Source organism: Phasianus colchicus, chromosome 27 (assembly GCF_987193195.1).
Source record: "Phasianus colchicus chromosome 27, bPhaCol1.hap1.1, whole genome shotgun sequence".
Lineage (NCBI taxonomy): Eukaryota > Metazoa > Chordata > Aves > Galliformes > Phasianidae > Phasianus > Phasianus colchicus.
The window spans coordinates 4,586,833-4,614,823 of NC_143462.1; the positions used below are offsets into that span (position 1 = coordinate 4,586,833).

General features: G+C 42.7%; 2 protein-coding genes across 5 annotated transcripts in view; one reads left to right on the forward strand and one right to left on the reverse strand.

Moving 5' to 3' along the window:
• The window catches only part of LOC149914823 (uncharacterized), a 143,581-nt gene that overhangs the window by 71,110 nt on the left and 44,480 nt on the right, over positions 1-27,991 (reverse strand). The window lies entirely within an intron of this gene.
• On the forward strand, positions 8,533-26,918 carry ADAM28 (ADAM metallopeptidase domain 28). 3 transcript variants are annotated; one of them, XM_031608025.2, is made up of 24 exons: positions 8,533-8,737; positions 11,216-11,319; positions 11,559-11,635; positions 12,918-12,996; positions 14,546-14,622; positions 15,175-15,364; positions 15,742-15,804; positions 16,086-16,157; positions 16,668-16,837; positions 17,302-17,386; positions 17,947-18,077; positions 18,516-18,693; positions 19,164-19,253; positions 19,414-19,609; positions 20,231-20,333; positions 20,870-21,026; positions 21,692-21,772; positions 22,154-22,232; positions 22,462-22,552; positions 22,996-23,089; positions 23,347-23,412; positions 23,862-23,939; positions 24,836-24,898; positions 24,991-26,917. In XM_031608025.2, exons 1-24 carry the CDS (start codon positions 8,686-8,688, stop codon positions 25,021-25,023), a joined length of 2,409 nt encoding a protein of 802 aa, XP_031463885.2. In that variant the 5' UTR covers positions 8,533-8,685; the 3' UTR covers positions 25,024-26,917. The 3 variants fall into 3 exon arrangements, with proteins under 3 accessions (XP_031463885.2, XP_089981886.1, XP_089981885.1); XM_090125760.1 differs by lacking the exon at positions 8,533-8,737 and adding an exon at positions 10,388-10,924 and having other exon boundaries at positions 22,999-23,089; positions 24,991-26,918; XM_090125759.1 differs by lacking the exon at positions 8,533-8,737 and adding an exon at positions 10,389-10,924 and having other exon boundaries at positions 24,991-26,918.

The following is a 27,991-nucleotide window of genomic DNA, read 5'->3' on the forward strand; positions in this document are numbered from 1 at the left end:
AGGCTGGGTACCTAAAAATCCCAGGGTATTTCTGTAGAATTATAGACTCGTTAAAGCTGGAAAAGACCTCTAAGACCATCAGCTCCAACCATCAACCCATCACCACCAGGCCCACCAAACCACATCACTCTTTGTTTCATCCCCTCCAGCTCCTCCAGTCTGACCCTTCTTTGGATGTCAATCCAAACAGATTGAATAAATCCATAGAAGTTTTTATACAGAAGAGAGTAAGAATACATTGCAGTTCAATAAAATGTAATTTCATTCTGTTTTCCCATTTTTATTCACATCCCTACTGCATTCATCCTTTTGTAGAGCAATGTCTTTACGGTGAATAAACATAGAAATCATTTATTCAGTTTCTCACTCTGTTTTTAACTGACAGAAGTCCTTAAAACTTAGGATGTTTACTTAAGAGAATACTTGGGCGATTCTATCCCCAATCATTTCATTCTAGAAATCTTTTAACATGTACTTCTCATCAATTTTTACTACTTTATGGCAATAGTGAGCTTGGAAATGCTGCAAAATCAATTTTTCTTGGGGCGTTCTGGCACTTTTTGCACAGCAATGAGCAAGGCCAGGATGCTGAGAAGAAAACAATTAAAAAAAAAAAAATTCCCCAAAGTTTTATGAAACTTAAAATAAAATAGAATAACAGAATCTGGCTCCAGGTTAGTATTTTAACAAGCTTGAAGGTTACCGTGCCCTTCCCGAATTCTTACGTTTGAAAACAAAGAGAGAAAAAAAAACAACACATTAATTTTCCTAGGCATCAGATCAGAGCTCCAAAGTGTCCACCAAACTTATTTCAAGAAAGGAACTTGGAAATGTTTAACTCACACCATTGGAGAAATTGCCACACACACAAAAGCAGGGATTACATGGGTTATTTACTTAAAGATTTATAATCTCCTCTATACGTCTGCATGTCCCCTTCTCCCTTTTCTACACATACATACAAAAATCCAAATGCTGATATTTATAGGGCCGAGGGGCCACTTGGTCAAATAGTCAGCAGAATTTAAGGGGGTTTTTTGAGTGATTTGTTTTAGTCTTTCTTCCTTCATGAGCACATGAGCTCTGCACCCAAAGACTGCAAGACCAACACTGGCTGTGTGTGGAAGGCATGCTGGATGTCCATCGTTGCTGTTATGAAGCCACTGAACGGCTCCATTTAGGTGCTGGCAGCAGACTGAACATAGGGAAGAGGCAGAGCTCTCCAGCAAAATGCACTCATCGTTCTCAAGAGGTGAGGAAGAATGGCAGCCTACCAAATGCCAACCAAAGCTGGGAGCTGTGATAATGCAAGACCACGACAGCAAGAGCCATTCTTCAGCAGCTGCCTGTTGGCATTAACCTTGGAAGTACTGCCATGTTGAACACGAAATATTTCATGCAGAGTTGCTGAGCTGTGCTAAGCTGAAGTGCACACTGCTGCTGCTTTCTGAGTTCCTTATGAAGCATTTTACTAAGTCAGTTCTCTTATTAAGAGCTTTCATTTTTTCTGAGCATGACACCAGCAACAATAACTGGAAAGTTTGGATTAGCAGATAAAAAAGACTCAGCTAATAAATGTACAGCATTCTGAAAGTGTACTAACTTTCAATTAAAGGCATTTGGAAATTTATTTTACTTGATTAAATTTTCAGAATATTACCTTTTGCAGGTAATAATATGAAAGAACCTTTTCAATTTAATGTACCTGTGGATGTTTGGGTTGGCGCTCAGCAAAGGTACTTTTTAAACAGGACTGCTAAAAACGTCTCCTGTACAAATGTAATTTTAAATCAGTCTTTCCTTCATCTCCAATTAAAATAGTCAGACAGGCCAAAAGTCACACAGAAAGCAGGAAAAGGGGGTAAATAAGTTTTGGCTGGATGGCATCAATTAAAAACTGGACATGTTCCAGCTTAGAAAAAAAGAAGAGAGAGCAAATGTTTATGCACTGAGCATGCACAGGTGAGGTCAATGAGTTGACCTGTTGTTTCTGTTCAAAGATGTGGAGAGGGAACACAGGATTTAGTCCATGTACTACTTCACCAGAAGTGTCACTTATGGGGCTTGACTGTTTGTCCCTTGCATCCCTCTTGTGCCCTAAGGTATGAAAACATGCCTTCAGTCAGAGGCACACCTTGGAGCAGGAGGAAACCAGAAGGCAATCTCTGCATGGGAATCACAGCCAGTTCCCCACCATGTGACTTGATGGAGTAGGTACATACCTGGGACAGAAGGAACCTGAGAGGTCTGTCTCCCAGCCTGTGATCTCACGTTTTCTGGCTGATTTGTGCCTGGAAATGTTCCACCACATGGCCACAGGCTTATCTGATGGAAGACGATAGCACGTGAAGTAAGCAAACAGCCAGGCTGGGCTGTACAGCCACACCAGCCTTCGCCTTTGCTCTCTCTCTGCTGTGTTTAGTGCTCTCATGGGCATGGAGAGGATGGCAGGAGAAACAGAATGCAAAATGATCATAAAAAGAAGGCAGCTGGTGGGCTGAGATCCCTGTTTACTGAATTGCAGTTTGCAGCTAGGAGCTTTCCTGTTAAGACTGATGTCTCCATGACCCGTAGGGGATCTGAAATCAGTTCTTCATGCCACTACAGACTTTCCACAGACCTTGAGTCCTTAGTCTCAAACACTTTAAAGCAGTATCTGATCTGTAAAGTATCATTAAACATATGCTTTAATTCATCTTTTGTCTTCTTGTGGCTCTCAACATCTTTGGGAAAAGGGGAGAACTCAGAGCTCAGATCAGGACTCCAGATGGCCAGCTTCAAGCATCCAAAACCATTGGTCAGGCCTAGAAAACAGCCAAAAAACTCACCAACATGGGATTAAAAAAAAAAAAAAGGCATTTGGAGTTCTTTTTATTTGCTTTCTCAGTTTTACGTTGCCTAGCTTCATGTTTTCAAACATTTCTTCCGATCCCTGAGACCCAGAAAACTGCTTTCTTTTTAAGGAAAATAATGAGTGAAAAATGAAACTGTGATCCATTCACATGACTCCAGGGATCAAGATTTTATGAAAAACAATGAGTGCACTCAGAGTCTTCATGAAACCTGCTGAGCTGGCAGGCACTGTGTGCCTCATCCCTACCAGGACGAGGACCTGCTGAACAGACATTTATATTTTCTATCATCTTGCTATTCTTAGATGTGGTTCTCCCTTCTCAGAAGGATGATACATCCTCATACATCGCAGAGGGCTTTTGGCACCATCCTCTCTTCTTGAACCGTCTGCAATCATAGAATCATTAAGGCTGGAAAAGACCTCCTGTTGAAGCACTGGAATGGGCTGCCCAGTGAGGTGATGGAGTCAATGTCTCTGGAAGTGTTCAAGAACCCTGGAGATGTGGCACTGAGGGTCATGGTTAGCAGGCATGGTGGGATGGGTTGGGGTTCCGTTTGGTGATCTTGGAGGTCTTTTCCAACCACAATGATTCCATGATGCTATGGGCATGGTGGGGATGGGCTGAGGTCGGACTTGGGGATCTTATAAGTCTTTTCCAACTTTAATGATTTTATGATTCTATGATTGCAATCCCCTGTAGCCAAAATATCAACAGATGCTCCAACTCATCTGTTGGGTTTTTCTGCTTTGCTACTTTCATTATATTTGTTCACATAAGAACAGTGGAAAAAGTACAGATATCTCACCCAGACTGTAAACATTGTCCCTGTTCACTGAGACACTGCAGCTGAGTTTCATACGATCCCATAGGTGTACACCTGGTGCTGAAGATTACCACCAAACAGGATGGACACTCAGAGAAAACAATCCAATTTGTGCAGCTCAGGTTTTCCCACAGATGGGAAAATATCCACCTTGCAAGGATACTGTGAAAGAATAGCTGGGGTCACTCACAGCCAATGCCTGTTGCTACATCACAGCCTAAAAAAAAGATTAACAAGGCTATAGACAATTACAGAAGACTGTGGTTGAGAGGAGAGGGGGCAGAGGTGTTGTGTAAGCAGACAGTCTTTCCCAACGCTCCAGGGTTAGCTGAGGGAGAAGCACAATGCCACCATTGTCATTCTCTTGGGCTGAGACTCACGCCAGAAACAGGGAAGCGGTAAGCACAGGAAACAAAAGGCGAATGTCATTTTGTGATGCATTCATTACAGCAACTACTTCCATGAGGAAGTCATCAGAAGATGGTATGCAACTTGCGTGTGACAGCTCTCCTTCTCATCAGTCTTCTTTCCCAGCAGTCTCGGAAAATTTGCTTGTTAGAAGCCAGAGCAACCCAAAGGTGCTTTGGGGGATGTTTGTTGTTAGGATCAGGCCTTAAAAGGCAAAAGGCAGCGATTAAAAATGAACAAAACACACCATTTTTTGAGGCAGCAGACTGAGTCAAGAAGGATTTGGCTATAGATCGATGAACTGCAGTTGCTATTAAAGCCTACCCTACTTGAAACACATCGTCTACATCACATAGAGATGTGGCATAGAAAAAACTGCCGTGCTAGACATGGCATCCTGATGTGGGCACAGCCATACCTGCTGTTGAGCTTGTTTCACTCAGCAGAAGGCACCTCTGCTCTGCTGGTCCAAAGCACAGCTTGGTTGGTGGACAGCCATGTCCACACTGGGAGCTTTTTGTCAGTAACTACATCAGCTTCCCTATTCCAGGAAAAATCTCCTGCTACAGAGGTAGCTCAGGTTGGACAGTTGCTTCTTTGTTCAAGTTTTTGCCTCAAGTGGAGGGATGAGATGACTCAATAAAATGTTCACTATGTACTCTATGTGTGTGGGAAGCAACTGGAGTCCATCAGACTGGAGGCACCGTGGCAGGTCATCCAGGTAAAATAGTTCTGCTTCCCCTTTATTTGTTTGCCAGAATAAAGCCATGTGTCTTGCCAACTCTCTCCAAATTCCCCAGGACTGAAAGCAGTGAACTGAAAGGCCTGATTGTGGCAGGGCAAGCAGGTGCAAGGCATGGGCAACACGGGGCGAAGGACGAAAGGATGGATGAGCAGAAAGGAGATGTGGCTGGTGGAGGCCTGAAGTGAGCAGTCATTTTTACACACAGATATTCAGTCATGGCCTTTCAGAGGTTTAAAACAGCCTAGTAAGTCTACCCACAGCCTTGGGGGAGGTCTTCTTTCTAGAACTCAGTTCTAGGAACTGAGCCACCCACTGCCCTTGTGCAAAGCCCCATATGGATCCCTGCAAGAACAGTGCTGTAGCATGCAAGATTCCCCAAAACCCTGGAAAAATGGAGCCAGACTTCACATATTACAAGTATAAACAATAGAAAAAAAAAAAAAACAAAAGGAATGAAGGCCACAGTGCTTAATTCACAATGATTTGCATTGTCACTCATGCAGAGCAGATGGAGGGCATTAAGCAGCTCTACACATACACACAACTGCACAACACATGGCACAGCCAGAAACGGGGCCGTGTACTTTTTGAGAAGTATTAACCTTCAGGAAAAGCACCTTACATCATGCTGTGAAATTGTGAACAGTTACTGGATCTTGAGAAATATAGGAAGTTCCTGTACCTTAACTTGGCTGTCCACTGTCTGCCTTAGGTTGCTGCTTTACATATTACATTATGCTGATGCAGAAGAATTAGGCAAAATGCAGCTAACAAAGAAAGATAAAGAAGGAAGATGAAGTAACGATTTTTCATCACTTATTTTGAAAAAAAGAAAAAAGAAAAAGGAAGGAAGAAACGTGATGCTTGGAGCATACCATGTATGTCTATGAACTTCTCCAAGTATAGAGGATGGCAGAGATGTCAGAAGTTTGCAATGATGCATCAGCTGAAAGTTGGTGATCCAACTGGAGCTTCTTAAGAAATGACTCAGCTGATGCAGTTACAATTTAAGTGGAGGCATTTTACTTTATGTTGAAGTACAACCTTAGCCAAGTCCTGCATGTCAGTTGGAAAGGAGGAAATTTTTCCAGCTACTCTGATTAGCAGCCTAATCTGATTATGTCCTAAGGCAGCTATTTGATTATGTCCTTCAACAGAACCCACAAAGAAAGGACAGAATGCTAAAAGCTGAGGAAAAGGAGGATAATTCACCTTGGGAATGTGTGACACAACAGAGCACAAGAAAATGCTTTATGGAAAGAGCAGGTTTTAAAGGGGAATTGTAAAGGTGATCCAAAGGCCCTGGAAAGCAATAGAAGGTCTTCTGTTGAATTCAATGGGTTTTGGATCAGCTCTGGAGATGGAGGGGAAGAGCCTGGGCTGGCACAGAGAGGTTGTGGGGAGACTGGAATGCCACTGAGAATAGACAGAGGGAGCAAACAGCAGCACAGGGCTGGAATGCAGATGCAAAAGCCACATGGTTCTGTTTGTATGTCTGAGAAAAATAACCTGTAAGCTGGCTTGGGTTGAAGCTCTGGGAGAACAAAATGGTGGCAGGCGGAAGGCAGGTTACGAGTTTAGCTAAAGCAATAGGGCCATGGTTGGTCCTGTGGCAGCTGAGTGTGAAATACCACATTCCTTCCCTGAAAGCTCTCCCAGTAGGAACAGGATGTGGACACTGCTCTGTGCTAAGAAGCAGGGCTGTTTGCTGAAGCGAGGGGTTAGATGGGGCAAAAGCAGAATGGAGCAGATGGAGATACGGGGAAGAACAGAGAAACATCTCTCAGCTGCTAATCTCCAGCTGCAGGGGTTGTATGGGTGTTCCTTAGGGCTGTGGTTGAACACACATCCATTGAAGTGCAGATGAAACAGACACCTACACTGTTTATAGACTCCTGAAAATTCCGCTAGGGTACATTAACATGTTTGCAGACCCAGTTCAAAGTGACCTCGATTGAGGACAAGGCAGAAGCAGAGCTCAGCCTGGTGCCCCAACACGACCATCGTTTTACTTTTAATACTCATTTTAATCTCACGTGGGAGGGACTCGCATGACCCTTTTCTACTTGCTCCCTTTAATCAAGCAGACAGCATTTAAGTACGAATTACCAATTAAATTACACAGACCCTCTGTGACACTTACTGCAACTGACTTGCACCTTGTTGAGCGTATGGCCAAACAACTGGATGTGAATTCTTTGCCTGAAGCACTCTTTCATAACTTGGGTTGATGACATGCTTTGGCATGGAATGTGGCTTTCCTTCAAGCAAAGTAAGCTCACTGTGTCTCCGAGCTACAGAACCCTAAAGACAATGCCACCAACACTGACACCAAGTCACTCCTATTCCAAGAGTTATCAGGAGGCAGCCATGGAGATAGGACAGTCGAGGAAAGGGAGAAAAAGGGTGAATATTGACCTGAATTATGACAGTGTTGCTACAGCTCACCAGAGCTCCTATTTCCTACAGCAGAGCATTGAGTCTTGTTAGCAGGGCTCTAGCAAACAGACGTCCTTTTCCTCTCTCAGCCCATCTTCCTGCCAACAAACTCTTCTCCTGCTCCTATTCAGCATTAATTAACATCCATTATGCAATCGCTTTACCTCACTGTAAAGACTAAACAAAATAAAGAGAAGCAAATAACCAGGCTCCTGTCTTAGAATTAACTTTTACTATTAAATAGCCAGATCTACACATTTATTTCAATCAGCATTGGACATTAATTGTTCTTAGTTGGTAAGATTCTATCCCTACAGTAAGCTCAGAGGCTATTTGTTGGCAGCTCCCAAACTGTCCCAGAACATCTTGAGACTTAGCAGTTGTTCTTATGCTAAGGAGAAAGTGCATGTTTACAGACTCAAAATTCAGTGTTAAATTATAGAATGTTAGAATCGTAAACGTTGGAAAAGACCTCCAAGATCACCAAGTCCAACCTCAACTCATCCCACGTCCCTCAGTGCCACATCTCCATGGTTATGGAGCACCTCCAGGGGCAGTGACTCCACCACCCCCCTGGGCAGCCTGTGTTGATGCCCAATCACTCTTTCAGAGAAGAAATTATCTCTATTATTCAACCTGTGTGATTAGTTTCTAGCATAGACATTTAGAATAGGATTTGACAGAAACCACCTTGATTTCTCACTTGATTACAGCCCCGTTAGTCAGATGTCTGTCACATGAATCCCAAAGCAAACATTACTAATACAAATAGAAGCAGCAGAATAGGGCATATTTAATGTTTGTAATACAGATATGATTCACAGTCACAGAATTACCTGTACTGGTGCTCTGAACTCCCCCATTCTGCACAGATTAAGAGGCAATCAGCAGAAACCAAAACATCTGTACCTGCAGCCTCAGCACCTGCTTCATCCTGAACCTCCTGCAAATTTCCCATTCCTTGAGCCACCAGCAGTGCCCTCTGCTTGCCACGTTCTGTCCCTGAGCTGAAAAAACAACCATCACTCACAGGGTGGCATGTCACACAGTGTCCTGTATTGTGAGCACTTGCTCCTATTTTAGCTTTCCACCATCCAGACTATAAAAAGACACCATCAGCACAACTCCAGTCTCTCATCTTCCATTTGGATGAGCAGTTTCAGGGAACTAATAAATTAGAAGTAATCCATCACAACTCGTGTGATATTAACCGTGCAGCAGGAACTTCCGCTTGCTCTCTGTGACTTGAAAATTGTGCAACACCTTTAGTAAACACTTCCTCATATAGGAACAAGAATAAGCAGCACAACTCACTCCCTCTCACTCGCTGCACAAGACGGAACTGCTCAAAGCACAGAGACGGGAACTCAGTTTTCCTAGAGCAACGAATCCACTGCTAGACAGCTGCAACTGAGATGAATAATGGCATTCTCATTTTTGTTGTTTTGCTATGTTTTCTCCAACAAGGTATGTTTTTTTCCCTTCCCTTCCCTTCCCTTCCCTTCCCTTCCCTTCCCTTCCCTTCCCTTCCCTTCCCTTCCCTTCCCTTCCCTCCCCTTTTTTATCCCTTTTCAATGGTCACTAAGGATAATCTTAGATAACTTTGCATAGCTTTTATAAATTTTTAATTATTAGCTCGTGGATAATAACAAAGATGACTGAATTAAAGCCACTGAAGAAAATGATATTACTGAAGTTAGGAGTTTGTTTCCTTTTCTCTTTCCATTCAAAGACATTATCTGGTTAGGGAAATACTGACTCGTGTGAAAACTCGCCATAGATTGGCTAGAGACCACAAACAGGTCGTTTTTGTGAGCCAGTTAAGAAAGCATTTCAAGCAAGTGATCAGAGAACTGATCCACGTGGGACAAAGTACATGGCACCATTCTGGCCACAGAAGAAAAGACCTGTATTTGAATTCAATTAATTCTATTACCTGCACTAAAACAGTCACCACCTTTACTATCCGTGCCTTACTGCAGGTTATGAGAAGTTCATACGGCTTAACCTTAATGCACTGCACACTCCTTTCCCATGTGCATTGTTTCATTCAATTCATGTCAACAGGGGACAGATCCCTTCGGAGCTTGGCACACACAGGCGTGCACAGGTTTTGTACACACAATTAGACGTGCAATTTGTTCTCTGACAAGTGCCTTGATTGCACTGCCTGCACAGGCTATCTGAAAACATGTGCAGTATGAATGCTTTAGGTGTGAATAGTTTGTTCCTCGACAAAAGTAAATCTTCATTAGTAATGAAATCTTCACTAATGACATGTCGTCCTGGGTTATGCTCCTAGAAAATTACTTAATTAGTTCTTTATTAGCAATTTTTCTAGCTATTACGGAAAGCCCAAGGAATTTTCTTCTTTCTCAAGGCTTAGGCTTACTGACTTGGGACAATGGATGAAACCAGACAAAGACAAAATAGCAAGCTGATTAAAATAATGCCTCTAAGAAACTATTTGTTCCAGAACAAAGCTGACATGTTAGCTTTGAAATGCTTCTTGCATCTCTATGCAAGGGAAAGAGAAGTTTAGTTCTGGGACTTTACTCAAATCCAGCCTGGGTTTGAGCTGCCTGGGCTGCAGACAGTCCTGTAAAGAGCCTCCTTCAGAGACTGGGCAGATAAAACTGGAGCACAGCACTGAGTTCTGAGAGGCACACAATATTACTTTGATCAGTGCATAAGAGCATCCTGCAAGCTCATGAGTTTATTACCTTTATACCATGGCATCCTCTACAGCACACAGCTTTGTTCAGATTACAGCCAGGTTTATCCTGCAATTACTTTTTGAAAGGTCTGAGTCAAATAAATGAGTTAAGTTGAATTAATCTATCTATTTTACTGGGACAATCTGCACGAGGATGTACTGTGTTGTTGCAGAGGTTAAAGATTAAAGAAAATTACAGTAATTGGATGCCCAACTGTTGTAAAACTTTGGCCATGAGGCAGATAATTAAAACAGAAGTTTCACTCTCTCCTTATTAGCGTTGCTTTTAAATGCAAACTCTCATGCTTGAGCCTTCAAGAATGCTCCATTCAGGTGAAGTGACCCTTTGTAGGAGATTAAAGAGTTTATGGAGCAGACAGACCTCCTGTTGCCCTGCTGGAAAGCAACACATCCCTTGTAAGCCCTGTTTTCCCCACGTGCTGCATGCCAGCTGCTATCATTAACTTCAAATGATGCAGTGTGTGCTGCCCATCCCTGCAAATCGTGCTGCTAATTAACTTTTTGTCCTTACTCACTCATGCCTTGAAGCACACAACAGAATGAAACAGTGTTCATCAGCTCTGTGGCTATTGAAGTACTGCTGGGAAGTGTTTAAGTGGGAAGATTAGCTTGAAAGCTTTCTAAAGGGCAAATCTTGGCTTTTTCCAGACCTGTGGGGGACTGTGTGAGTTTATTTGCTTATATAGAGACAGTCTTAACTTGTAGGCCAGTGTAGTGGAAATGGTAATTCACAGCATGAAGCAGTGCTTGAGCACCTGGTGGGAAGGCAGGGTCAAGCCAGGGGAGCAATGCAATGCACCTGAGTGACTGGAAGGGCTGGAGCCAGGATCCACCCCTTCCAAAACCTCATTTAAGGGTTGCCCAGGGATGTGGTGGAGTCACCATCCCTGGAGGTGATCAAGAACTGCAGAGATGTGGTACTGAGGGACTCAGCTGGTGGGGCTGGACTTGGAGATCTTAAGGTCTTTTCCAGCCTTAGGGATTCCATTCTGTAATATTGCCAAGGATGGCAACTCAGCTAAAACCCAGACTGTGACAAGCTTTATGTCACATTGTGGGGGGCTGCTTAAGAGCAGATGAGCACGTGCCATAACAGAGAACAGATCAGAATCGAGTAAAAGAGTAAAAGAGTATCTTGGCAGATGTGAAATACGGTGTTTAGTAAGTTAATACTGTGATTTCATAAATATACATCTGTTTCTCCCTAGGAAATGCACACAAGAAATTACCTGGAGTCGAGCAATATGAAATAGTTTATCCTCGGAAACTGCACACAGTACATAAAAGAGACGTAGAAAGAAGCAAAGAAGAGGTATTAAAATAGAGAACTTCTGCTTTTTATTTACTGGGAAACGGGGAAAGTTAGATTTAGTCCTCTAACCAAAAAATATGAAAGAAAACAATCTTCTGGTTATTCTGTAACTGCCAGAGTGCTTATTTTTGGTGGACAGTGAAGGAAAAGAATGCAGCTGGCAACTCAACAGCAATCCAACTCACGGTGAGGCCAGGAGTTATAAAAGTCCATATTCTAACACTTAAATCTGTTCACAGACAAAATACGACGATACATTGGAGTATGGAATCAAAGCCAACGGAGAGGAAGTCATATTGCACCTACAAAAAAATAAGTATGTTCAATACAACCTTTTCCTTAAGCATTATTCCTCACTGTATGTGGCTCTCTACAGCATGCAGGATAAAAGCAACTTAAGCTCCTGTAAGATGGAGGTATTTTGGTTTCAACTCACATAAGAGGGGAGTGAAAGCATGGTGCCACTGTTTTGGTGGTGTGAAATAACTACATATGCTGTAGTGATAGAATGACTTGCCTGTACTGCTGATCGTGACGTGCTTTAGTAGGCATGGTGGGGATGGTCAATGGTTGGATGTGCTGATCTAAGAGGCCTCCTCCAACCTCAATGCTTCCATGATTCTATGGGTGTGATGGGGGTTGGTTGGGGTTGGTTTTGTTGATCTTAGTGGTGTTTTCCAACCTTTATGATTCCATGACTCTATGATTCTATGACTGTTGTCCTGTTTTTCCCAAGATGGCTAAATTGACAGAATGAGTAATACCTTCATTACGTCTGAGATGTTTTCTTCTCTAAGGGTGGTCTCTGGGTTATACTTATTTGTTCTGTTTTGGTAGAGAAAACCTAGGAAAATCCATGGAAATGGAGCTGTGTCAGCTCTATAAGCTCTTCCAAAAGTGGGAAAAAAAAAAAATAGGGAATGCAGCAGTCCTCAGACAAGACTTCCAATCCCGCTACCATAGCACTAGTTCTGCTGAGCTCTGAGCAGTGAAATACACAAAACCAGCTGTAATCTTCTGCTTGCTGGCTGCTCCACAACATTTAACGTGGTATCAAACGAGCCTGCTGTAATAGGCACTTTTCTAATGGCTATGTAAACGCAGTGCTACTATAATCAGCTCATGATAACTATATGCTATAACGTGTCTGTGTGCACACAGCTACGTGCATGTAGGAGCAGATGAGGCAGATTTCCCATTGACCATATCTTCACCATTGTAACTGGGGGGGTGAGCTGGGAAGAGAGCACAACTGTACCACTGTGGAGTGGTGGAAACATCTACACAAACAGGAGGGCAAAACAGAATCAATGCCACATGTATCGTCATATATTTACTTTCAGATCTACCAGGAGATTACTTTATACTCATGAAATAAGCAGACATTAATTGATTTCTTATTGTAGAAAAGTCCTTTTGAGTGAGAATTACACACAGGCAGAATTTCCCACCCAGGTGCTTTTCTGCCTTTGTCTCTTGATACTAATCATAACCTGAGTAATCATCTGAATTCCTTAAATGCTTCACTTGTTACACAATCGTCTCATTTCTAGATGACTGCAATTATTTGAATAATAACTGATCTTTAATCTTTACAGGCATCTATTAGCTGGGGACTACACTGAAACAGTCTATTCAGATGACGGTCAGCAGATAACCACGAGTCCCCAGATCAAGGTAATAAATCAATAAAAAGCTCTATATCCCCCATATGAGTTCTGTATGAGGTTCGTGGGTGCATGAACTCATAACACAAATCAGCCTTACGGCACTTTTCACCTCTCAGCTGATGAACACACATCTGAGCTGAGTTTCTCTCTTTGTCAGGACAGGGAGTGGAGCCAGGACAGACCAACCCCCCCTCCACCCTCCTGACTTTGCTCATTCTGTGCAGCTCAGTGCCTTGCTTTTACATCTAATCTCAGTGAGATCACGGATTCAGATAAGCACAGATTTCCTCTGCCTCACCTCATCGCCCACACTCACAGCAAATGCACTGCAGGTTACTCCAGGTGGTTTCTCTGAGCCATGACCAATCACTTATTCAGACTCAAAGGAAATGGCTGTTACGTTTTAATTATTATTTTGTAATTAACTGTCTGCCCTCCAGTTTTATCTTCAACAAAGCCCTCAGCTGAAGCTTTTTGTCCCATGTCACACTCCCTGTCTTAATGCGTGGAACTTAGAATACAAAGCCTAATATTAATTTTTCATGGGGTGATTAGCAGCAAAGGGAGCTGCAATAACTATGCACAGAGAACTCTATGTTCCTTTATTGCAGAAAAAAAAGGGCGATTTCTGATTGCTCCAACTGCTTTCTCTCCCTCAATGGACCCTATGGAAAGCAATTAGCACCTATACCTGCTTACAGATCATCTCAAACAAACCCACCTGTGCAGCTTGCTGCCCTATATTGTTTCATTGCTATCCTGACGAATGGTTAGCACCTTGCCTCCAGTCTACAGTAATTTTTATTTTGTCAGTGGCTACTTTTTGTGTTGTGATGGAAGGAAAATAATTAAAGCGCAATAATGAAATAAAAGGAAATAATTGAAGTGAAACCAAATATCCATGCAAAAAGGGGAAGCAGAGCAGCTAAAGGTTTGAGTGGCACATCGTAAGGGTTGATGACTGGACCAGACGATCTCAGTGGTCTTTTCCAACCTCAGTGTTTCTATTAAGAACTGTTTCAATAAAAATGCTAAGGGTGAAACGTTCCACAATGCCTCTGTGACTCTGAAGTCTCCTTGAACACAGATCTTAGATCTCTAAGTCAGTTAAGTCACGAACTGCTTCTTGTTAATCGTGTGTATTAACAGCATAAATGTATTTTAACCTCATTGAATTTAAAGCATTTAATTGTTGGGTTAATATTAAGCGGTGTTTCTTTGATTTTTGGCTGCAAAAGTAATTATGTATGGACCTCATTTATCAGAGTACATCAGTTTATGCTTCGTTTTGAGCAGCAAATAGTCTTATTTTCATGTAGTGCTCTGTATGAACCAGAACCACCATGACTGGATTCACCAAACTGTGTATTGAAGGATAACAATAATGGAACTGTAGCAAGCATAGAAATGGTCACCATTCTTCATTTTACCATTCTTCATTTTAAGAGTCTCCCCTAACAGGAGATGTTCTCAGACAGCACAGTGAATTGCAGCATTCTAACTGGTACTTTGTCTCCTGAAATCAATTTAAAAGTATATTTTTCTGTTTCTAACAGGATCACTGTTACTATGAAGGTTACATTCAGGATGAGGCTGACTCAACAGCAAGCATCAGTGCCTGTAAAGGTTTAAGGTAACGTGGAGGTTCAGTTTGCAAACGGTACAGATATCAGAATATGCATGAGGATAAGCTTTCCAATTCAAATAGAATCAGGTTGTAAATAAATGGTGCTATCTTTCATTCTTGTATGCTTATGAGGGAACAGACTTGAATTAAAGATGAAAGCCTATCTTTGAACTCACCGCTGAAGCTGGATTTCACTTTACAAGCTTAAAACTCCCAAATGTAAAACTAATTCATTCTTAATCCAGTTTCCTTTTGATTAATGGTCACCTGCTCAAGAGACCTGCTGAGTTTTCCATTCACAGAATGGAGTCACAGAATGGCTTGGGTTGGAAGGGACCTTAAAGACCATCCCCAACCAATCCTGCCTGCATGCTGCCAAACCATGCTCCACTGTGGGCAAGGCGGTGATGGGTTGATGGTTGATGATCTTAGAGGTCTTTTCCAACCGTAGTAATTATGATTGCATTGGGGTGTGCAATAGTCTCTGCCCTCTTAAAGGCAGTACTGCTGTCTCAGTCCCATGGATTCAAAAGTCTAACCTAAAGGAAATGTTCACAGTGGATATTTTGAGACCCGTGGGCAAAAGTACCTGATTGAACCCTTGGGAACGTCGGACAGAGACAAGCATGCAGTCTATGAGTTTGTGGAAGAGAAGTCCATCAAAACCTGTGGAGTAGTCAATAGCAGCTGGGAAGTGAACGCAAGTGACCCCATCAATAACATCTTCAAATCCAGCAATAGCCCAGAGGTAAGTACAGAGCAGAAAAGAAGTTGAGGCTGCAGCAGAAGTGGGTGAGTGGCCAAAGTCCCACTGTCTGCTGGCACCTCTGGGAGAGAAGCAATTGCAAGCAGTGGAGTGTAACCAAGCCTTAAACAGTGCAAGATCTCAGATCTGAGCCTTTGGAGCTGCCATCTGAGTTACGCCCTCCTTCATGTGTCCATGTGCATTTTTAATTATCTAAATGCTTAATATCTGGCCTACCTTTGATCATTTTAAAATGAGACACTTCTATTCCAAATTACTTATGGAGAGAAAGACCCCAATAACGAATACAATGGTGGGAAACTGCTAAGAATGAGACTGAAACAAGCCTTAAAAGTCACCAAAATTTATCTTCTCTCTAGATGAAGGCGTACCTGAAGGCAAAGAAATACCTGGAAGTTTATGTAGTTGCAGACAATATTATGGTGGGTATTGAACTAAATTTTCCTCATGAGACTGAGGTCAGTGCTGTTCATTCTGGGCTCCTACCAGAACTACAGCACTGGGACAGAAAGCAGTCCCAGCTGCAGCCCATTCCCCCAGGCTTTGCACTGGATGGTCTGATAAAACAATAAATACAACAGCTAAGGCCAGACCAGGAATGGTGTCATTTACAATGCCATCTTCTGTGGGATATTTCTTTTTTGACAAACCACTTTTTTTTTTCTCCCCTCTCATTCCTGACATCATGTATTTGGTTTTTCAGTATAAGAAGTACAACAAAGATGTTAATACTGTGAGACAAAGGATATTTGGAATAGTCAATTTCATCAACACGGTAAGAGTAAATACAGCAGAGAAAAATTCAAGTAGATGTGATTTATACTTTTTCTTTTATGAACTTTATTTATTTTTACTATAACCAGTATGAAAACTGTACTGTCATTTTCAAGCAAATCTGCCCATATCGTTCTGCTGTTTGCCTTCAGGCAGGAAATATAAGTTAAATTAGTATTAAAGGCAGACTTGCATCTTATTTTTTTTATCATCTCTTAAAGTCGGGGATTGAAATCCTTCAAAAAGAATGAAGTGATTCTTCATTCTCTCACAATTTAAATTTCCTCCAAAATTTGGATTTTCCTATTACTTTAAAGCCATTTTTCTGGCTGGTATCTGGGTGGGGGGAAATAAGACTTCAAGTTTTGTCTTTTGTTTTGCTGCAACTTCTTCAATCAAGTTTGGAGTGGTCCACATTGAACCAACAAAGGGAAGCCAATTATGCAGATGAATGTTGAGGAAGCCTTTGTGAAGTACTCTGTTTTACAGCAAAGCTGTTTCTCTGCTGCAGGTTTATAAGGCCATCAATATTTACGTGGCCCTAATTGGCCTAGAAATCTGGACAGACAATGATAAATGCTCCCTGAGTCCTATTGCAGGATCGACTCTGGACAGCTTTGCCAAGTGGAGGAACTCAGATTTATTGAAGAGGAAAAGAAATGACAATGCTCAGCTGATCACGTACGTATTGCTGCTTTTCCTGCTCTGGTCACAAAGCAGTTGAGTGTCTCAAAGACTGCAGTGTAGTCTACCAACACAAAGAGCCATGGCATGAAGCTTAAAGGCAGCTGGGAAATGCAGATCAAACCCAAACCAGCATTTATTTTGCTATTCTGGCTCACGTTCAGTGGTTTTCACTCAACCAAGCATTTCATCAAGCGATGTGCACTGAACCAAATGCTCAGGTCGCATGAATGGCAACGTAATTCAGGTTAAAAAAATAAATAAAGTGTATTTAGTGATTTTCTGATTTGCACTGCTCTTAAGCATATCTTCAAACGCTGCATTAAATCAAGGATGAAAAGCAGAGCTGGAAGTGAATGTATACTTTGATATTCTGCTTGGTTAGTAAAGCAAATGCTGACTTCAGGTCTGCTTCATGGTAATATCACTGTGTTTTGTGCTGTCTGTCTTCTTCCTTACAGAGGCCATGACTTGGAGGGGACAACGATTGGATTAGCTTTTATAAAATCCATTTGCAGTGATGTATATTCTGCAGGTATCATCCAGGTCTGATTTATTCTTGTTTATCTCATTTCTAAAAGCTTGTGGTCTCTTCCAACCTTAATGATTCTTTGGGCAAGGTGAGGATAGGTTTATGGTTGGACTCGTTGGTCTGAGTGGTCTTTTCCAACCTTAATGATTAATGGTTCTATGAATGAAAATTATTGGGTTTATAACATTTTCAGTTCTTCGTCTGGTTCATATCATTGTTTTATTAGGCTGAAGAAGTCACAGACTTTATTTTAAATGATGTGCAAAAGGCAACAAAAGCACACATGAAGTGTGGTATTTGTGTTACCTAACAGTCAACATCAAACTCAGACATCTTTAGGTGGAGCACCAGCCATTATAGAGTCAGAGGAGAAAAATAAGTGATTTTGTGTCCAAAAAGGTTCTTGTTTTGAGTGGGGAATTGTGGAACAGATGCATGCATGGATTGACCAACACTATCAGATTATGTATGATGAGAATATCATTACTTGAAGAACTGTTCTACTTGATTTCTTTGATGTTCCTATGTGCTCTACAGTGCTCACAGAAGTAACAGGTTGTCCTTATTTCCACAGGATCATAGCAGAAATGAGATTGCAGTTGGAGCTACCATGGCACACGAGATGGGACACAACCTTGGCATGAGCCACGACACCAAAGACTGCACGTGTCATTCTCGAGTCTGTGTCATGACTGATACTGTTAGGTAAGAGCCTGAGAAAGAGGGTGAGCACGTTAACACACTGGGTCTGAGAATGAAGGGCTCTATATAAGCTGCCACTTTCCAAAACAGATCGTTACAGTTGTTGTTTATATTTAGTGGGCATAGTAGTGAAGGTCCATACATGGTTGGACTGGATGACCTTAGTGGTCTTTCTAACTCTAATGATTCTTTGATACTTTTGTCCTCTAAGATTATCCCATTTAAATTATACAAAAAAAAAGTAAACTGATGAAATTCCAGGGTGTGGTGAGCATCCTTCTTCCAATTTGAGGCTCTTCTACGTTATTTCTAGGTGGATAACCTCGAAAGCATAATCTTTAGTTATTTTGGGATAACTTTTCCCTTGCACTCATCCAGGGGCTATTGCTTCTCCTTGTCTACAACAACCCTAACCCAAGTCCTCCTGCTTTCTCAAAACAGTTCCATCATCCCTAAGAAATTCAGCTCCTGCAGCCTCCAAGATTTCGAGAAATACATGTTGAATGACATGCCAAAATGCCTAACTAACATCCCAGATATAAATGCCATCATAGCACCTCCATCATGTGGCAATGGCTTTGTGGAAAAAGGAGAAGAATGCGACTGCGGTACTTCAGAGGTATCTGCCCAACTGGGGATAAAATAATACTTGGAAGAGGGAACTGGTTGTTCTCAGGCTGTTTTCTGAGGCAGTCTGTTTAAATCTAGCTGAAATACTTCTGTAGAAACTGCAGTCATCAAACTGCTGGTCAGCAACCTGGACGTGTCTACAAAGCGCAGGGAAGATGAGGGCACATCATGTGGTGTTGTATCACTGAAGGAACTGAGAACAGGGAAGAAGCACAGATATGAAAACATCTGAGGAAATAAGTCAGTTCCCTGTACGCCTTAGTCAGCGCTTTGAGCACTTGACCACATTTGCAGATCTTCACATGCATTGTGTTCCAGTGACAATGGCTTTCATAGAAGTAAAAACAGATCCCAGATACCCTTCCCTCTCCCAGTAAGCAGTGGTTTGCTGGGAATGCAGTGCAGAGGGACTGAAGTTTGGAGCACTGTACAGAGTCCTGACAGTCTGTTCTATCCCAGGAGTGCACAAATGCCTGCTGTGACCCAGAGACATGCAAGCTGACAGCTGGCTCCATGTGTGCACACGGAGACTGCTGCGAGGACTGCCAGGTAAAAACCCCATCTCAGCTTCTATCACATATGCTGAGGTTTTCTGCCTCTGTGAAAGCAGTAATGCATTTCACAACAGAATCAGTCCTTGGTACGTGTAATTACTGGCATAGCATTGTAATTGTTACGTCAAGCGAAGCATTGCTTTCCTCCAATTCAGTACAAAAGAGCAGGAGCTGTGTGTCGGGAAGCCAAGGATGACTGTGACCTGCCTGAGATGTGCACTGGTTATTCTGGGAATTGCCCATCGGATCGATTCCGTGTGAATGGGCATCCTTGCAACAACGGTGAAGGCTTCTGCTACATGGGAATCTGTCCCACCCGAGAAAACCAATGCAGAGCTGCTTTTGGGCCAAGTAAGTACAAGCTGCCATTGAAAATATAAGGCTCTCAATAGAGAGAGACAAGGCAGGCTTCGTCTGCTAGGAAACCATCAAAGGCCTTTAGAAATATGGAACAGCATGGCAAGAGAACCCAGTTCTAGCTCATTGTGTAGTTTATTGATTTTCTATTTCTACTGTAAATGATTATTAGCACTTGACCTCTAGGGAAACGTGAAGTGGTGGGCTGGTTCCTCTTTCGCACAATGTTTTTAAGACAACCAGAGCTGATATTTGCATGATAGAATGAGGAAGTGTCTGTGTTTCAAATTATTGTCCAAATTTGGCACCTCTGCGTGGTTCTGCAAGGTTTACCGTCCTCCTCAACCTGACTGCGTCCCTTCTATCAAGCAAGGTTTGTGATGGACGGAGAACACACAGGCCAGATGCTGCTGAATGCACACATCAACACTGCAGGATTAATGCACAAAGTGCCAGGGATTCATTTAGGCTCATGGGTAACCTCACTGAGAAAGCCCATTTCCTAAACAGATGAATGAACTGCGATATAACAGACTAACATACTAACCTAAATGAATCCTAACTTCTCTCCTAAGCTCTCTGTGTTACTGCATTTCTTGTTTTCCTCTTTAACAGAGGCTACTGAGGGGGCAGCGTCCTGTTACCGGATGAATGAGAAGGGGCTGTATTATGGATACTGCAGAAAAGAACGAGGCAGTCACGTCCCGTGTAAAAAGAAGTAAGCACTGTTACAGAATTTGCCAGAACTTGGGAAGAGAGACCATCCCCATTCAAATACAGAGATGGAAAAAGAGTGCAGCTATTGTAGATGGCACACAAGTCTGCAAGTCCTTTTTTTTCTTATTCGGTTGGAATACTGAAGTAAATGCACTTCTAAGAAAACCCATTTCCAAAGAGTCTCCTGCCCAGGGAGAGCAGTGATGCAAACTGTCTCAGGATCACTCTGCTTGTGTACGTGTGTAAGATTGCTTGCATGTATGTGCAGCTAAGGGCAAGGAAAGGATTTTGAATAGGGAAGCTGAACTTCTGATGAACTTCCAAAACTGAGGGCAGCTCAGCTAATTTCTGCAAATTATTATGGGTTTTCTAATGAACTTGCCACTCCGAAACTGATCTAAAAACATCACAGAGCAAAACATACCTGCAGTTATTTCTATGGAGTTCGTATACAGCCACTGAAATCCAAGCTGGAGATCAGAGCAGCCTGGATACCTTTGCTGTGCACTGTTCTAATGACCCTTGTTCTCCTTCTAGAGATATCATGTGTGGGAAGCTGTTCTGCTCTGGGGGGCAGGAGATGCCCACCTATGGCAGCCTGGTGACCTTTGAGTCCTGCAAAGCAAGCTTTCCTAGGAATGGAGAAGCAGATTTAGGGATGATCCTCAATGGAACCAAGTGTGGGGATGGCATGGTTAGTAGAGGGAAAAAAAAAACAACTTCTCTCCCTGTTTCTTCCCTCTTTCAGTCTTGGTTATGTCATTGTCCAAACAAGAAGGACTTTAGACAGGGAGGATTGAAGTGGACATTGAACTTCACTGAGCTGATCTGCTGTACCTTCTGCCCTGTGCCTAGCAGAAACTAGGAGCAAAGCAAAAGGAGCTCCTGTGCTTCTGAGTTCCTTGCATTTCATTGCCATTTTACTCTTTTTTCACTGGCAAAAACCATACGTGGCAGAAGAAATATTACCTTTGTACTGGAAGGTTAAAAGATTGTACAAATTATTTTTAATAATTTCTATAATGAATGTGTTAGGCATCGCTGGGTATTACGTCTGAATTCTTTGCAATATTTCTACCTGAAAGAGGTTTTCAGGGGAAAAAAAGAATGAAGAATTGCAGATGATTGGCAACCAGTGATATCTCCACATCTTTGTCACTATACCTTGCTATAAAATATCCAAAGGTCAAATTAAAAATTATATCCACATCTCATCTACATCTCCTGATGTAGGTCTAAGTGATTAGCATACTTCTCTATGCCTTCTTTCACTCTTCATCACTTTATGCAATAACTGCAAGCTCTGCACGTTCTGGAAGCTGTAGATCTCTTTTGTGACACTGGCCTTGCACATTGCAGGTATGCAGCAATGGAGAATGTGTCTATGCTGAAGATGTCTTTAGATCAAGCGACTGCTCTGCCAAGTGTCCTGGACATGCTGTAAGATACCAGCTATTAACTTAAGAAAAAAGCAAAGCACGCCAACTACAGACCCTGTTGTTGATTGCATTTAAGCCACAAGGACAAGAATTTGCAAAAGTTGTCAAGTCAGAACTTCCTAAAGTTTTAGGAAACTAAAGTTTACTTGATATGATATCCACATTTTAAGGAGATGGACACAGATTCCTTGTGTAGCCCAGCCCCTAGTGCAATATCACAGCTAATCTTTCATTCATTCTGTGCAAAAGTGCTACAGCCAGTGCTAAATCTTAGTCCACCTGAAATGAGATGGGTTTCCAGCACCCTGTTCCACAGCTGCTGAAATGTTTCTACGTTATTTGCACTCATCCTGAATCTCTTCCTGGCTTTGTGCTTCCCCAGGTTTGTGACCATGAGATGCAATGCCAGTGTGAGGAAGGATGGGCGCCACCGAACTGTGACAGCTCATCAACAGTCACCAGTAAGTACTGCATGGCCTCACATGGAGAACACTGCCATCAACTGACTGAAACGAGACCTTCAGCTCCAGTGAAACACCCCTAACTTGCAAAAAACCACATACCTAGGGCTATGACTTCTGTGCATCCATGGCTGTGGGTTGTGTACTCTGCCAGTGTTCAGGATGGGCATCTGCTCATTATGTGGGCATCTTTTAAGAAATAGCAACTTGTGTTCTGTCTTCCTGACAGGTTTTGCAATCATTGCTGGTGTGCTCGTCGTCCTCACTGTGATTGTAATTGCAGCAATACTGCTCTTCCGCTTCCGAGTATTCAAGAAGAGGTAAAATATTTACTCTGTTGAGAAAGGGATAACTAATCCCAAGCAATTTAAGCTGGGGTTTTCAAAGAAGGTGAAGAAAACTCTGGAGAAGCAAGGAAGTTGGTGTGAAAGCTCTACTGAAGCCAGTAGAGTCTTACTGAAGTCTTAAAACTGAATTGCTCAAGATTAATCCTACAGTAGTTAAAAAAGGGAGGTGGGGTGGGAGGAAAGAAAAGACATGGCTTTCATAAAATCATACAGGTGGGAAAAGACCTCACCCAATGCCCACTGACCACGTCCCTCAGTGCCACACTGCTTGGGCACCTCCAGGGATGTGATTCCACCACTTCCGTGGGCTTTATACTAGAATAATGGGATTAAGGCAAGCATTCAACTTCAGCAAGTATGTTTTAAATTTCAATTGGAACAGTATTTATATGTCTGTTATATACATATTTACATAGCAGCCATACCAGAAGGGGACCTGGAGCCACCAATCAAGTCTTTGTGGACCAAGAACAAAGAGAGCACCCTGGCCTGGCAGCACCCACCCAGAAGGTAAGAGCGGGGTGGTGCTGGGCCACTACAGCCTCCCCAAGATTGAAATGAGGGGCTGAATTGTGCTTCATCTGCAGGAGGGCTTCAAACCACTTGTGTAGTGCTAAGAGAAGTGTGCTGTAAAAGCCCAGCATGGGGAGGGGAGCAAGTGAAGCATGTGGCACTAAGTCTGCCCCGACTGATCTGTCTGCAGTAAAGGGTGCAGAGGCAGTGTACAAGATGAGTTCTCCGTTAGACTTTACTGTTCCCTGTTTCAGATTAATGATAAGAAGCTTCTCCTTCCTGTACCTCCACTACAGGAGAACAAACCACAGCTTCGGAGCGTAAGTGATTCTGGAGATGTTCTTATTTTCTGATTGGGTTTGGGGAACGCAGCACATGTGACATCACAGACAATCAGAAAGGTTGGAAAAGATGTCTAAGAACACCAAGTCCAACCTGAACCCATCTTCACCATGTCCTTCAGTGCCACATCTCCAGGGATGGTGACTCCCTTACATCCCTGCACAGCTTGTGCCACTGTGAAAGTGGAGACCTGCAATGCCAATCTGATCCCAAAGCCTGAGAATCACTGCACTCCAGCTACAAAGCCCTGTAAGTTCAGGGCCAAGCAGAGTAAAGCATCCCTGATCTGACTCTGAAAGGAATGCATCCATTTACTTCTACTGATGAACTTCATATATAAAAACACAAGCTCACACATTCCCATTGAATATGCAAATACAAAGTATGTATCTAGGATAAATCTGTATTCTGTTCTCCTCTTTTACAGCCTATCATAAGGCCAAAAGGTCCCCCACCTCCTGTCCCTTGCACCAAACCAGCCTTTTCTCACACACAAGACATGTTTGTAAGTATAACCTTGCAATTTTCCACATCTTTCATTTAAGCTGCAAACAAACAGCAGATGCCAAATACTATTTTCAGTTTCTGACTGTGGTTTAAAAAAAAAAAATCACAGATGTTCACAGAAACGCCGAATTGTTAAGATTGGAAAAGACCACCAAGATCAGGTAGTCCACCCATCAAAGCAATCAAACTTCTTCAGGGTAGAAGTGGTCTTCTTCCCCTCCATGTAACCCTAAATTGTACATGATATTCTTAACCTGTGCCAGGGATGCCAACACAGATGTTCACAGCTCTCCTTCCAGCATACAGATCTGCTAGGCACTGAGGGTGGCAGCTGGGAGAGGGTCTTCATCAATGTGCACATACGTACTTTGAGTTCTTCAAAAATACCTGGATATCAGAATTATTTGTCACTTATAATCCCAAAGAATCCTAATTCAATAAAATACTCCCCTCAAATGTTTAAGCCTCCTGCCCACCCCTCATGTGAGAAACCGTTTCCATACTTAGCAACTTAATTGCCTGCATGAAAAATGATGGATGAGGACTGGAAAACGAAAAGCATCTGCTTGAGTATAAAGCCTTTGTATCTCCCTGTCTTTAGAGATGCATCCCTCAACATGTACCTTGAGCACGTGGCAGCTTCAGCCCCTTCAGCAGTCTATTTGAGCACAGGCACTCGATACAGATGAATTTACACATTTAGAATAGCTCAGAGCTCTTCTGAAACAGGATATCTGTATCCCTTGTGTATTTATTATTGTGTGTGGACAGATTAACCTGACTTGCCTCTAGCTCTTCCACTAGGAAAACAGTTTAGTAATATATGAGATAACTGCACTGGCAGCTGCTCAGACAGGGAAGCACAATGACACTGACACTACATTTATGTTACAGGCACCAGAGAAAAAACCTGCTTGTCTCCCTGTTCCCAAAGGCAAACCTCCATCTCCACCAAAGGTAACCTGCGTTCCAACACGAACAGCAGTTCTCTCAGGATGCAATTTGTTGAATAGGACGCAGCCATTTGTTTAATTCTTCTTTTCATGCAGGCTTTGAAACCTCCCATTAACCCCAGGGTCTGAAGCTGCTGCAGGGGGGCTCGTGGAATGCTGAGGGGCAGCTGGTTTGTCCTCTGATTCTCCACTTTTCCTGTTCTCTGTGAAACAGAACAGCTTAGTGACAGCTGCTTTGAAAGGAAAACTTTGGTTTTCAAGCAGCGAGGAACTCTTTGGTGATGACATCAAGCTGCTGTCAGGAAGGAAACAAAGCAGAATCACTGCTTGCACTGAGGTATGGATGGAGCACGCTATGACAACTGCTGGACACATCCCAGCTCCTCAGCTGCCTCTGCACTGCTTTTCTCAAAAACAGACCTGAAAAGGTCAGAGAAAAGCATGGGATGCAAATTCTGTAAAGTAGGATACACCTCCGGATCTTTGCCAACCTTCTCTTCAGCACCAGATTCCTGCTTCAGATGTGCAATGCAAGCTCTGGACCCAGAAAAATCCTGCCAGCCCTCTGGAGAAGCGTTTACAGCCCTATGGCCTGAAGGAACCCTGAAATAATACCATTACAAAGTGGACACATTGATTCTGGAAGGATCCATATGGATCAGATCCTTTCATCAATCCTGAGGTTACCTGTTGCACAGGATTTCTCTGTTGAGTAGATAGGAGTTGTGCTCAGAGGCAAAGCACACAGGACTCAACCTCCTGCTGCCTGCAGCAGCCCCACAGCTCAGCCCATGCCAGTTCCAAAGGAGCTCCAGCTGCCACCACTGCACTTGGACACAGAAATTTGGAAAAGCAGTCAACAAAATCTTTAATCATTATTTCTTTTCACCCCTCAGCTCCAGAAATATCTAAATATTTCTCCCTTCCAGGATATACACACCTCGGTGTTTTCATTTAATTGCTCCTGCACCAGGACCTGTTATTGTAAAGTTGCTAATGAGCACTGGGCTGGGGACAGGGGTTTGTTATTGTGGGGCCACATTGCAGCAATGAGGCTTTGCACACTGGTTTGTTACTGAGGGGTTCTTCATTCGTTCTGGTCTGTTGGCATCAGCAGTGTTGACACACTTGGCCTGCTGGCACAGATCTGCATGCTGCTGTTGGCACTGATGTTAATAATGCTGTGTGGGTGCTGGCACTGCTGCTATTGTTACCATTGGCTCTGTTATCATTTGTGTGGTTGGCGTCAATATTTTTTAAGTTGGAGCACACAGAAGTGTTTTTCAAGGAATAAAAAAGAGAGAGAGAAAAGAGGGGTGGAAAAAAATTGCCCCAGTTGCAAAGTACTCAAGACTTTATGGAGGTTCCAGTTTGAGCTGGATTTGTGTTTGGATCAGGATCAAAATCAAAGCAGCCCTTTGGTTTTCCAAATAGATTATGCTGTCCTTCAAAAGAAGGCAGCTTGCAGCCTTGGGGCACAGTGGCTAAAGAAGAGCACATGGCTGCCAGGCTACCAAAATCCAGGGCATCTGGCCAGCACTGTGCATGCTTTTAACTGGGTTTGGTTCTGACCAGCACATATTGGGACTATCACATAAACCTGATCCTCAGAGGGCATTAAATGCATATAAACTAATCAGTTTCTTCTTTTAGGCTAGGTATGCTTTGACACTGCCAGTTACCATGTGCCCTGTAAAACGTAGATATAATGAAATTACCATCTTCAGTTTGAGGTCTGAGGTAGTTTTGGAAGAATGTGACTTTTTCCACTTCAGATAACTGTTCTCTTATTTTAGGCAGAAATGGATTTTAATCTATCCATATTTGACTGTCATGTAAAGATTTAGAACTTTTTTAATGAACTGTAATTAATGTATTTACAATGTTTTCTATATTAAAAGTATTGGAAAACTAGATGATCTCTGAGTTCCCTTCTAACCCATCTTACAATTCTATGATGTGCCTCCAATTAAACAATCATCATTTGTATAAAATACACATGGGATCATTTAGAACAGTGCCAACTCCCTAAAACTCATAATTTGGACCCAAAAGACCATAAAGTATTGCAAAACCCTGCCTGTTTAGCCAGTAAAGCTGGACTTTCAGTATCTAAAGGGGGACCCATAAGGGAGAAGAAGATGACTCATTCTTTAGCAGGTTATGATAGGACGATATAAAGTGGTTTCAAATTAGAAAAGGGGAGACTGGATATAATGAAAAAGCTTTTTTGAGATGAGGGCATGAAGTACAGGAACAGGTTGCCCAGAGAGGTGATGGATGCCCAATCCCTGGAGACACCCAAGGTCAGGGTGGACAGGGCTCTGAGCACTTGATCAAGCTGTGGGTGTCCCTGTTCATTGCAGAGTTGGACCTGATGGCCATTAAAAGTCCCTTCCAATTCAAATGATTCTATAATTCACAGCTTCTCATGACCTCAGCACCCACAGGACTGAAAGAGAACAGTCCAATCTGTCCCAGCCTCGCACAGCAGCTCAATGTTCCATTGTGCAAATGTGACATCTACTGTCAGAAAGACTCTACTGCAGGAGGAAAGTGCTTGAAGACATCTTCAGCCATCCTGAATTGCCACAGTTGGTCCAGCTGTCCCATTATTCCTGGTTAAGCATCCCTTGCTCAGCTTGTTTTGCCATACACACTATGGAAGCCCATCTGCTAGCATCATGTAGCAGGGGGACCTTTGGCACAGGAAAATCAGTGAACAGGCAGAGATGCAATTTACGCTTTCTCCTTTCCTGTGTACACATACATGTGTGTATATGCATCATATGAGAAAGCACTTCATGAGGAACACAAAAGTTCTTTTCTGATTCTCTCTCACATCTGGGTTTACCACCCACCCCCATTTCTCTCCCTCTATCAACCTTTTGCTCTTCGCACCCCTCAAAGCAATCTTCATTACTAACAATTTGGAGTCTGCCAGCAACAAACACACACTGGACCATCATGACAGACCATATTCCTCAGCATCCCCCATTTGGCCCTTTTTGTCATTCACTTCGCTGTGCAAGTGCAGCACCAGCCATTAGAGGGCAATGGGGCATGGAGATGAAGCTTCCCTTGCTGGCTATCGGAT

Bases quoted from the DNA above. Each gene is read 5' to 3' on its own strand.
- ADAM28 (XM_090125759.1), top strand. From the start codon at position 10,801: ATGCACCTGAGTGACTGGAAGGGCTGGAGCCAGGATCCACCCCTTCCA. The intron at 16,838-17,301 runs GTACGTATTGCT...TCTTCCTTACAG, and splicing joins GACAATGCTCAGCTGATCAC to AGGCCATGACTTGGAGGGGA. The intron at 21,027-21,691 runs GTTAGTAGAGGG...TGCACATTGCAG, and splicing joins CCAAGTGTGGGGATGGCATG to GTATGCAGCAATGGAGAATG.